Here is a 12600-nt window from a genome sequence, read left to right on the forward strand (position 1 = left end):
TAAAAAAAAATTGTTGTGGGTCAGTGTTATTAGGGCTGAGCCGATACCGATATATCGGTATCGGCCAATACCAGGGGTTCAATTTTTTTCGTCGATACCATAAGATACCAAAGGTTGATTGATTGGTTTGCATTATTTTACTTCACTTTTTCTGCCACTTTTGTATAATTTCCGAAGATGGGAATAAGTGATGATATAATGAAATTGATGAATGTACACTCACAATCATCCATGCCCAGGCCAGGATTCCAATCCTGGACCCCAGGCATCCGCCACGGGGGCTGGCAACGATACCAAAGATTTTGAGTGGCTAGAGTGGCCAAAAGAAACAACTCTTTGTCAAGATTTGTCCATTTCAAAAGTTCGTTCACCCTTCCTTGTGACAGGTTGGGGTCCCATACAAGAATTCCAGGTACACATCCGAAAATGATGCATCCATCCTCCTGGGAAGCAGATGACAAGATCAAAGGCTAAAGTGAAAGTGATGCGCCCAAAAGTGACATTGAAGGCATGTAACTGCCTGGTGGATATAATAGAAAACATCCATTGCCAATTCTTGCTTGCAAACTCGCTTGCTTGCCATTGCTTTCATTTGCTTGCCCTACGACAACAGGATGCTAAGTCCCTGTCAGTGTTTCAACCCCCCCCTTTTTTTTTACTATGCTTGCCAAACATAACCAAACCTAACCATATTGGAAATGGTTCGTGCATAGCCATGCATGAATGGTTCATGGGGCTATGCATGAATAGTTCGTGGGGCTATCAGTCAGCTACCGTGCATAACGATTCGTGGGGTTATCCGTGAATGGTTCGTGGGGCAATCCATGTATGGTTCGTGGGGCTATCCATGTATGGTTCGTGGGGCTATCCATGTATGGTTTGTGGGGCTATCCGTCAGCTACCCGTGCATAATGTATAATTTCCACTGGTAACAAACGACACGATAGTAGGTATTTTTCGGTGAAGAAGGTTGAAACACTACATACCCACAACGTGAGTCAAGATGTGCCCTCCATATTGTGTGTTCCAGAAGCGAAGAAAGGAATTTAAAAAAAAAAGCACTTAGAATGTGAAAAACTGAGTTTGTTTTCGTGTAAAAAGCATAATGGCAACTTGAACTATGTTCCACAATACACAATTGATAAGTACGAACCATGCGAAACACACAATATGCAATTTTAATGTGTCTCCGATCTATGAAACTAGTACAAAGTTATTTTATGTTGAAAAAAATAAACTTAGAAATTACCTTCATGCCCGCTTCCCATGGACAATGAATTTTTTGTTGACAAGCGACTGTAAGTATCGTAGACTAAAGGTCTTTTCCACTCTTACGGTGGCTGGTTCTAGTTCTGGCAAGGGAAGTGAGGAGCGGGGATTACGCCAGAGACCAACCAGACAACAGCAGTGGCGCCGAGAGACACGATGCAGCGAAAAAAGTACTACGTGAACCTTGTTCTACTGGCTGGTGAGTTTCTTATCGCGTTGGATTGGTCGCTTCCCCGCTCCCCACTGCCAGCTTATAGAGTGCCCGCCGTAAGACTGGAAAAGTACTATAGTGGGAATTAATGTAGAAGTAAATCAGAACCTTAGTAGAATGCATTTAGGGACTTTATTTTAATGCTAAGAGAACCTAACTACGAAAACATACATTGAATAAAATCTTACGTAATCGCTAAAACTCCGCAGTGTGTGTTAACAGAAGTAGGTCGAAATCAAACCATGTTAAAATTGCATTCGTAGCGTGACGAAATCACATTAAAACAAAAGAAACTTGGGTCCCTATTTCTTCTACGATTATTATTATACACACACAGACAGACAGACAGGGTAAATATGCGATAACGCCCGGACACCTTTCACCCATTTATTTCCTTAATTTTACCACTGGTACTTACCTATTTTGCCTTGCGGAACATTCTTGAAGGTGAAGTTATGCCTTTTTCCATAAAATACTGTCAACTTTTCATATTACGATTGATTATTTGTCTTACTTGTTCCGCTTCTGTAATAGACAATATGGCGTGCACTCGTAATGGATCATCGCGCGTCATGATTTTTCTTTTTCTTGTTTACCTACACAAACCATGCATGTTAGCCCCAAAAACCATCCACGGGTAGCCCCACAAACCATTGACGTTAGCCCCAAAATCCATCCATGGGTAGCCCCACAAACCATTTACGTTATCCCCAAAAACCATCCACGGATAGCCCCACAAACCATTTACACAAGGTAAGGTTAGGCCTTTTAGGTTAGGTTCCATTAGCACTCATTTCACCCCTAAATTCATCGAAAAAAGAAAGCGCGGCGAACATAGTTAAAAATAGAAATTTTCGTAAAAAGAAGGCACGTTTGGAAACACTGCAGAGATCGCGTGACTTTTAACGCTCTCGCCATCTGCACGCACACAATGGAAACAACGGCATAATGTGGCAGGCAATGCCAATTTCTTACGTAAAAAGTGATTAATTCTTGTTCGGCAGAATTAAACTACGAAGTTTTTACTTTCCGTGAAAAAAAATACCTCCAAGAACGTCCAGAATGCTAAAGATACTCATTTCAGTAAGTACTTTCTCCTGTAAATTTGAAGAAATCCGTCCGGGCGATATCGCATATTTACCAAAGAGATATATATATATATATATATGGTACATACCACAGTCTTCCCGCTTCCTCTTGGACCAATTATGAGTGCAGAATTGCTTTCCCCCATCTCCACAGTTCTCCTGATAAGTTCTAACACATGGGTCCTCTCGGCTTCATGCTTCCTGAACGTCAAGTTGTCAGTCAACAACCTGTCTTTGAGAAGCTTGCGACAGACAGGGATAACTTCATTATTAAACTCCATGATTGTCTTACACCTTCACATTGACGGGCAGAGCATTAGAAATGCTAGAACACGAAAGGAAAAGGAACATGTCAATGTATGTTGGTTGGGTTTGTATACATGCTGAATGTGTTTACATATCCGAGCTTCTAATCATGTAATTAATGAACGACTTATGTGATATTGTTGGCGAATTTGTCAGCTCATTATGAGTTTCCAGTGTACTTGAAGCGAGATAAACAATATATAGTATTCATCGAACATGAAGTTTCACGAATTTATTTTATGGGCGTGATTTCTTTCAAGGTGATAACCATTGATAGCAAAATTATTTTCATTATTTCACCACTTCATTCATAATTAAATTGCTTGTATGAAACAGTAAGCACTTACCTCATGTAAATTTACTTTGGCGGGTTATTGTACGCGCGCCGCACATTCAAGGCAAGGGTGCTAGGTCTAGCCATTCACCACCACTGCACCAGGCCAAGACGACATTAATGAGCAATTACACATTCTATTTTCTATCCGTAGCATGGTTATTTGTTTTTTGCGGATTTCGAGTTAAAACAAGATATGGGACCGACCTCCGCAGCGGACTGGTTAGCACAGCGCGCTTCAAGGGCAGGTGTCTCGGATTAGAATCCCGACCTGGGCAATGGGTGTTCTTTGTGAGTGTTCCTTCATCAATTCCATCATATCATCAATCATTCTTATCTTCGCGATTTGCTAAAAGTGGCAGAAAAGCGATGTAAAATAAACTAAATCACTCAATCAATCAACAAGACATGAAATACTTTTTACGATTAGACATTGAAACAAGGGTGCGTAAAGAAATGGTGTACATTCGGAGGGTATTAAAAATTCAGTGGCCGAGCGCGTTCAGTAATCAGCTCACGATCTCGCCACCGACGTTTTAGCATAGAGGAGTTAAGGAGTAGAGGATTACCCCACATTTAAACCTCGCTGCGCTTTGAAATTGCATTTCCATCGGTGGCCAGTAGATGGCGCGGCCGTCTTCTTTTGCTGCTCGCAGTAAATAGGGGGGGAGATTCATTGTCCCACTGGAGTGTCCTTCACCACAGAAAGGACAAGGGTGGGTTGTGAAACAGGTTTTCTCAAAACGAGGGGGGAATATATGTCTTTTTCTGATTTCATGCAGTTCGTGAATTTACGGAATGAGGACTTTGCCAGGCAGCTACATACCCTACCAGGGCGCGAAATCATTGAAGATTGATTTTTTTTTGGGGGGGGAAGAAGATTGTGGTCTACACAGACATACACAAACTATACATATATATTATGTATGTGCATGAAACTTTTCAAATTTTCTACCAAGCAACTGACAAGAAAGAGCCTATATGATTAATATTTATAATGTTATTAAATATAAAAGTAAATTACTAAACATGTAAAAATACATTAGTATTTAATACATATAAGGGAATTTATTTGATATTTTTTATGTATCAGATATTTATAACTGCCCTTCTCGATTGCGCCGTGAATAAGTTTTCGCCTTGCAATCAAGGAGTCCCGGGTTCGATACCTGGTGGAGGCACATAGTGGTTCGGATCCCACTTTAAACTATCGTTTGATTGACTTGTTATTGATTTTTAGTTTTGGTTATTATGTATAGGTTTTCTACCTACCTGTGGGTGATCGCGGTGATAGGGTTGAAGTAAAACATTATCTCTTATGCCTTTAGAATCGGTTTGGATGGAAGGGGGAAGGGTGCGTGGTATTCGCATTAACACAAGGTTAGTCGAGCAACTGTGCAGATTAAGGTTGACTAACAATGGCAGTGAGCCTAAAGTATCCAAAGTAAACATATATTGCTTAAATACAGGGTGCTCGGAAATTCCCCTTACAAACTCCTAGGGCTAGTAGAGGGGACTGAGTAGACAATATTTGGAATAGGAACCCAGGTCCGGAAACGTACCGTTTCTGTGCTACAACCATGACAATGTAGACAATGACGTCTACAAATTGTTGCGTTCCACTGTCGACACAGGTGTTGATTAATGAATAGTAAGTTTCTTTTTTGTTCCCTTGGCATTGTTACCAAATAAATGTGTTTGTATTATGGACTGAGTCACACGTCATTCACTTCCGTACCTTACGTAACACCTCATTTGACATGGTTGTAATAAATGATTACACTTTAGGTCATCAGGTGATCTTCTGACGTCATATACTGCCTACCCGGTTGCATACCAACACAGGCACATCCGACACATTGTCATGGTTGTAGCACGGAAACGGTACGTTTCCGGACATGGGTTCCTATTCCAAATATTGTCTACTCAGTCCCCTCTACTAGCCCTAGGAGTTTGTAAGGGGAATTTCCGAGCACCCTGTATGTCTGCATTATACAGTGACTCAACTACAGGGGGGACAGGGGCTAATGCGAGCAATTACCCCTTCGATTTCAAATTTTATGCAAATAAAAATTCATTTTGTAAAATTTTATTGCTTGTTTCGCTCGCATTATCTGCTATTCTTTTTTTAATCAAGTTCAGAGGGGCGGCGGGAGCCAGCTATTGGGCACGAATGATCTAAAAAAAAGTTGTAAAAGAGAGAATGCCATGGCGTCCAGGGAAATTAATTGCGCACTAATAAATCAATATTGTTTTCAATTGCACAAATTGGATCTAAAAATTTTTGAGGTATCTATGTGCATTTTTCCGGACCTTCTCATCGGACTAAAATGTATGATATAAAGTAATCCCCTCACATTAGCCTTCTAATACTAATAGTAACTAATGTATTCAACAATGTGCTCATTTCTGTTTTGGGGGTTGAACTGGACCTCTAGATTTCCAGTGTTAACCCAGCATCACAAGTTCAATTGGAATCTAGTAGACGGAAATATGGAGGACTCCAGCTTTGAAAGACGGGTAATAGGGCGGTGCTGGGACTTCATTCACTGAAAATTCGTCACTCAATGAAAGTCGATCGGAAAGACTGAATTCCGAAAAGGATTTCAATTTTAATAATAGTGGACATTATTAATAATAATTTCAACAATAGCATTTCTTTTCGATATATTTCATGAAACAAGACCTTTTTATATTAATAATAGATCGTCAGTGCTGGAGTTGTGGGTGTGGAGAAGGAGTGCAGAGGGGTGCTTTTCCCCCAGTTATGTACATTTCCATTAACCATCCCCTCCTGCTAGGATAATTTGCATAAGCATCCCCCACTTCTTCATTGTCTCCATGCTGATCTACACAAAGACCCTCCTCGACCAAGAGGCCTCCCCGATGGCGCAGTGGTAGCGTCGTCGCCTTGTAATCAAGGGGTCCCGGTTTCGATACCCGGTGGAGGCACAAGTGGTTCGGATCCCACTTTAAACTGTAGGTCCAGTCCCGATTAGCCTTACTGTGCATAAAGTGGACTTAAAACACCAAATCAATCCAATCCTCCTCGACCAAGCATACCAGCTATAGGAGTATCCACTTCGAGCACTGTAGATCATAAAATAAAAACACACTGGAAAGAAGGAAATGTCCACAGAATTTCAATATGGAAGAAAAATGAACTTCACAAAATGCCCCCAAATAATGGTAACATTTAACCCATACGTTGTGAACCCTTAGGGCAAAGGGATAATTCGACTCCACATCAAACTGAGTTTTGGGACCACTTTGAAGTAACATGGAACAGGTGTAAACTATTTTAGAGTTTTTTTCAGCTCTTATTTGAATATAAAAAGGCTTAGAGCCATCTTGAAAATATTTGATGTGAAGTTACATTTAAATACCACACGTAAAATTAAAATTAGTGATAAAAGTTCATGATTTATCAAATTTAATTCTTTATATTGTGCAGCAACAAAGCAACGACTGGTTGAGTAACTGGATCTTTCTATACTGGATTTATCACGGTATCTAGTGACATGTGAAACGCAGTTCGATATAAATTATTTTTTGTTTATTGATTCATTTTATGCACAAACATGAAAGTGTGAGGTTTGATCTTATTTTTGTGAATAAACTTGTATCCGAGCCAGACGTCGGGAGTTGGGAGATGGGGTTTTTCTTGAGTGACAGCCGCCGCTTAGAACATGACATATTTGCACCAACGCGGAGATAAGGAAAGATTATTTTCGCCGCTACCGGGCTCGAGTCGCAGCGGGCGTTCGAACCCATGTTCACGGATGACCAGAGAGACCAGCTGGAGAGCAAGCCTGTAAGGATCGAAGACGCCTCGGTGACCGAGTTTCAAGACAATGGACACAGGTCATTCGCATCCCCTCTGAAAGAGAAGCCAAGCCACTAGAGCGTCCTGTTCAACGGAAGAATTCGAATCTCTTATATATATGCGGTGCTACCACCCCAGACACAGTTTTTACCCGGATTTCATCGAGAGAGCATCTCCGCGCTACACTCTCGCGTGATTATTGTTGTAAAAATACCTCAAGTGTGTGAAAGAGAGAGTGAATGTTGTGAGAGTGAGGAGGCTTTGTAAACAGTTGTTGATTGCAATATTTTTTTGTTGTTACAATATATATTCACTTTTTACCGTTCGTCAGTGTTGTTATTTGACGTTTTTCAGGTACCGGATATTATGCTATTAGTGTGTTATGAATGTTCGAATCTACATATCAAAGGTAAACAAAACAGTGTAACATTTCAAGGTATTAATCTCCGCCTCGCAATAGTATGACAATAAACGACCGTCTCAGTACCGAACTTGATAACTGGACCGTGAGTCACGACCGGTTTCCCGTACACATAACGACGTTTGGCCCCGTGCCGGGGTATGATTGACACGTCATTTCGGGGGCCGTGAGTGCACTCGTTACAGATTAATGCAAGAAATAATAAGTTATGTCAGCGTTTCGTTAAAAAACGCAACAATAGTTTTTTAGTGCCTAAAAACCTATTTTGCTTGTTAGAACCTATTTTAGGTTCCACTGTTACCTGTGCAATACAAAGTGGTCTGATTTGTGTGGTCTTGCTCACTTTCGCGTCACTTCCATGCTTTGTGGCATTCACGCCTTGCAAACGAACATTTCAGCATTGAAGTTTGCACCACTCACTATATTTTTGTTGTAAGATTTTCAGAATATAAGATGATCCTCACAGACAAAATTGCGGAGTTTTACTGTGGATAACATGAAAACAGATTGGTGCCTAAACTATACGGCGATGAGTGGAATTTGATAGCAAATTTCCAATGTTGAGTTCTGCCATCGCCGTAGGGTTAGGCAACACACATAACGTTATGCAAGATAGTGCATATTTCAGGATATATGTGTCTCATTTTCATTGCCGGTGACTATACCTAATCAGCAGTATTCAGAAATTTTGAACTATTTTAACCTACTTCAGGATTTTTCGAGTCTAACTTAAGATTTTTAGGACCTATTTCAGGATTTTTAGAACCTATTTTAGGGTTTTTCGAACCTATTTTAGGATTTTTCGAGCCTAACTTAAGATTTTTAGGACCTATTTCAGGATTTTTAGCATCTAAAAATCCGAGGTCTAGTTATGAGATATGGGATTTTTCCTATAGATGTCCACCTGCGAGCAAGGAAGTTAATTCTGCATTTCGGAGGGGACACATATGTTAAGTTAGCCGGGCCCCTCTGGCCGAACCAGAACGCCCCTGCTTATTATCGAAGATGTCGTATCATATGTTACTGGAAAACAGATTTCTGTCTTGTAAATTAAATTATTTCATAAGCGACACTTCCTGTTGAATTTTTGAGCTATATAAAATTTCAGAAGCAGAGAGAGAGAAAGAATATTGCGGGGCTGGTTCTACACCTCGCCACACCCTGCATTGCCGGGCGGCCACTACGCCACTGTCTCTAATTATCATGATCAATTGAGCTTTCGTGGCTCCCTTCAGTAGCTGTTATGTCAATCTTCGCAGGTTTCAGATTCAAATCTTCTGTGGAAAAATAGCGACGCATTGGCTTCGAGGAGGAGGGGGGGGGGATAACCTTGAGTTAGGACTCACTCACTGTCGTAATGTTCCCAAGTTTACGACCGCAACCATTACCCCGATGCCCAAACTGCTCGCGGATCTGATTCAGGTTTGGCCCGCTTTTGAAGGTCCTACAGGCATTTTCTTCCCCCAACTCTCGTGTTTACAATCCCGCCAGAGCCAGTTTCTCTGTGACGCAGGCCCGTAGCCAGAATTTTTAGTAGGGGGGCGAAGTCAATCCTAGAGGGGGCAAATTTTTAATATATTGTGTTGCATTGGAAGATGCCCCTCCCCCTCCTCCAAAAGTGATAAGTAACAGGAAAGGGATGATATCTTGAAACTCCAACGAACAAAAAAAGTTCGAGCAACATCAAATAACAATATTTCGATAATGACATTTTCGGACTACCAAAGAATACAAAGATAAAGTTTAACATATATAGGCTAATCGGGACTGTATCTACGTTATATTTACAGGTCAATAATGTTAATAGACGATTAATATGTACCAACAGCTTTGAGCTTCTCTGCAGAACTGATTAAGGAAGACGTTTATAAATCGTGCTTCATAATGTTTTCCTCTAGTTTCCAGTATGCAAGATTTTTACGCACAAAGGAATCTAACGAGAATCCAAGAACACCATTGTGTTGTGTTAGGCAAGAAAAATAGAATTAATTAAATAATAATGGTTACATATTATCTACACTTTGATGAATTGTGTAAACATTTACATTTTTTTAGGCCTACTTGCTAAAACATTAAAATGGGTCCCTTACTCCACCATGGATTCTATTTGCTTCAAATGAAAGACTCTTGCATCACTTCAGACAATCTTTGCCTACGTTAACCATTTTGCAAAATATTGTGTTGACACCTTACAAACAAATAGGAATCCCTTGATTGATCAGCGACTTCTTGGATTACACTGTCATCATTAATATTTCATGTTTTATCAAGTTTTATCGAGGGAAATGCTGTATCCTCTTTACATTTTGAAAAATACCTTCCTTAATGACTATGGTACGAAACCGAAAGATATAAGGGGCCACCTTCGCTTTACCCCATTTCCGCGGCACGAAGTCTCTGAGCAGCTTATCGTCACCACTTTTTGAGCAGAAGAGTACAAACCCCAAATATCAGGGATTTTTATTCTGATACTAATTTTTACCAGTCACACAAAGGCTTAAGATATATGAATAAAATTAGGAGAATCCACTACATAGCAGAAGAGTTGACATAATTATTTGTCAAAAAATTAGGTTGTGCCTGAGGTAGGTTTAACAGACAACTTCTGCTACAGACACAATTTATTATTATAAATATAAGAAAATAAATAGAATGTAATTTGAGAGATTTTCAATCGTATTTATTTCACTGCAGCTTTTTTCTACTTGTCATTTTCTTGAACCTATATTCATAAGGTGCCGCCTGATAACATTGACAACTTTCACAGTGTGTGCAGGACATCAAGGCAAGCAACTTTTCTCAGTCACTATTTGCGCCTCTAATTCATCTTTCGATGTTACAAGCAATCAAAATAGGCATCTTCTGTCCTTAATGGATGCAATCCCATTGTAAGCTTCGTAGTTGCAAATGTCATTTATTTTTACTGCCGATTAAAATTCTGAGAGCAATATATAACATGCTATTGAAACGATATCATGCAAACAGTCAGGGTTAAAACTTAACTTTTCCTTTATAAAATGGATATCATAACACACACCTATGTTGCTTACCATATTTGATGCGTTTGCATAGAGAAATGATTCATAAGATTTGAAATTGATATTTACACTCCATAAGATGCTTAGTGTAACCCTATGGAACTACAAATTTTATCGCTTTCTAACCGAAATAATAATTGTGAAACACTATCACATTTTCATCGTGTTTGATATTTGAGCCAGTAAGCTGTCCTACATCTTTCACTAGCCGACCTACATGGTAGGATGGTTACATAACCCACTGCGAAGCCAGGGGTTCCAGGTTCGAGCCTGGGCATGAGTCTTCTTTGTGAGCAGAGGCGAAACCACAATTTTTTATCTGGAGAGGGGGTCAAGTACCAGGACAAACGTGCCAATAATAATAATAGTAATATAGTGCTGGTAATGGTAGTAATAATAGTAGCATTACAAGACGTTATTATCGTCGTAAATCATGCAAAAGGGGATAGAAGTCGGTGCTAAAGCATTTGTGTTTGAACAAATTATTTGAAATATTTTTCCAACACGTTCAATTTCATATTAGCTAATAATGGAAAACAAGCACACAAACCGTATTTTTCAAGGACAGAATAATGACGAACATTATTATTTTGTACATATGACAAGTATAACTTTCATGTATACAACATATATTTTAAACATATGTAACATAGAGCGACATAAAATAGCAAAACACATATGCAACATGTTAACGCTAAATTGTGTACATATTCAAAGTTTCTTTAATATATATATATATATATATATATATATATAATTTAAATACATTACATGGTCAATTCATCCGCCAAATTGTCTCTCAAATGTGAACGCTCCATTTCCTCAAAAGAATTGTTCATGCATTTAAGCAGCAACAGTCTGAAGTATTTATATATCTGGCATTACCTCTCTCTCGGGTAATTTAGAATGCATTACAGAAATAATCATATTGGGATCGAAGCGAGCAGGAAAATCTTTAGTATCAAATGTTTGCAAACTGAAAACAATATTTATTTAATAGGGCGCAACAAATTTCACGGGGAACATGGCATTCTCTTTAACATTTTTTTTTATTTAGATCGTTTTGGCCCCCAGGGCTGACTCCCGCCGCCCCCTAGCTATAGCTCTGAACGTGGGACTATAAGAATATCAGATATTGATCTTGCGAGCGAAGCGAGCAAGAAAATTTTACGAAATGTACTTTTATTTGTAAAAGAAATTGAAATCGAGGGAGCAATTGCCCCTCTTTGTCCCCTGCAAGTGCCCTAAGCCGTCTGGAGGAAAATAGCAAGAAACACTTGAAAACTAATTCCAACTTGAGTAACCATTTTGTTCTACTATTCTTAGATTCTGCTAGTCATGTTTCTTTACTTCAATGTTTGCCCCCTCCCAGATTGGACTTCCGTTCAAGTTTGGGGGGGGGGACAATGCCCCTACCCCCTGTGGTTGCAGCACAGTTTGTGATTGTCTCTTCATCAATTTCACGTCACTCCCTCTCTCTATCACATGAATCGCTATTACCAAAAGGTAGACTTGGGAAACAAAAAATTATGCTGTTCAAACTTCTTAGCAACACATCCAAGAAAAACATCCAAATACATTAGGCACTTTTAATACAAGACTACTCAAAATATCACAACTGTTCTACATACTGAAAATTGATAAATCATTTCCCGAAGTTTGAATCTGGAAGAAGAGATTTTATTCCCCAAATCCTGATGCGACATTATACGGAATCCCACACACCTTCATAAATCACAAAATCAATAAATGTCTTTGTTATGTTGCTAGAGTAATACAGGATCAAATTGTAAAGATTAGTGAGAATTCCAGGTAGATATGTATTCTGTACTTTTTACAGGGGGGGCAGTTGCCCCTCTGCCCCCTATAGCTACAGGCCTGCTGTGACGTCACCTACGTAGGTGAAACTTCTTCCGAGGGTCGCCATTTCAGCAACGAAAACATGTTGATTTGAAGAAGGGGGGCGTATGTCAGGCTCACACAAAGCATTTGTGGGGGGGGGGGGGGCAGATTCGAAAGTGTTGAATGCTCAATTGATTGAATTAGGTTATTTACGTCGTTTTCTGCCACTTTGGCTAATCACAGCGATGAGGATGAGTGATGATAT

At 39.7% G+C, this 12600-nt stretch overlaps 1 protein-coding gene across 2 annotated transcripts in view; it reads right to left on the reverse strand.

Moving 5' to 3' along the window:
• Positions 1-4722, reverse strand: part of Orc4 (origin recognition complex subunit 4) — a 37986-nt gene extending 33264 nt beyond the window's left edge. The window contains exons 1-2 of one of the 2 annotated variants that reach the window (XM_083143421.1): positions 4481-4722; positions 2658-2893 (exon numbers count right to left, since the gene is read on the reverse strand). In XM_083143421.1, coding sequence (XP_082999547.1) covers positions 2658-2849 — 192 coding nt within the window. In that variant the 5' untranslated portion in view covers positions 2850-2893; positions 4481-4722. Of the gene's footprint in view, positions 1-2657; positions 2894-3221; positions 3284-4480 lie in introns of those variants that run through there. The other variant, XM_083143420.1, reaches the window with a different exon arrangement.
• Between the last annotated feature and the right edge of the window lie 7878 nt (positions 4723-12600).

This window comes from Lepisma saccharinum, chromosome 21 (genome assembly GCF_977018435.1).
Source record: "Lepisma saccharinum chromosome 21, izLepSacc3.1, whole genome shotgun sequence".
Lineage (NCBI taxonomy): Eukaryota > Metazoa > Arthropoda > Insecta > Zygentoma > Lepismatidae > Lepisma > Lepisma saccharinum.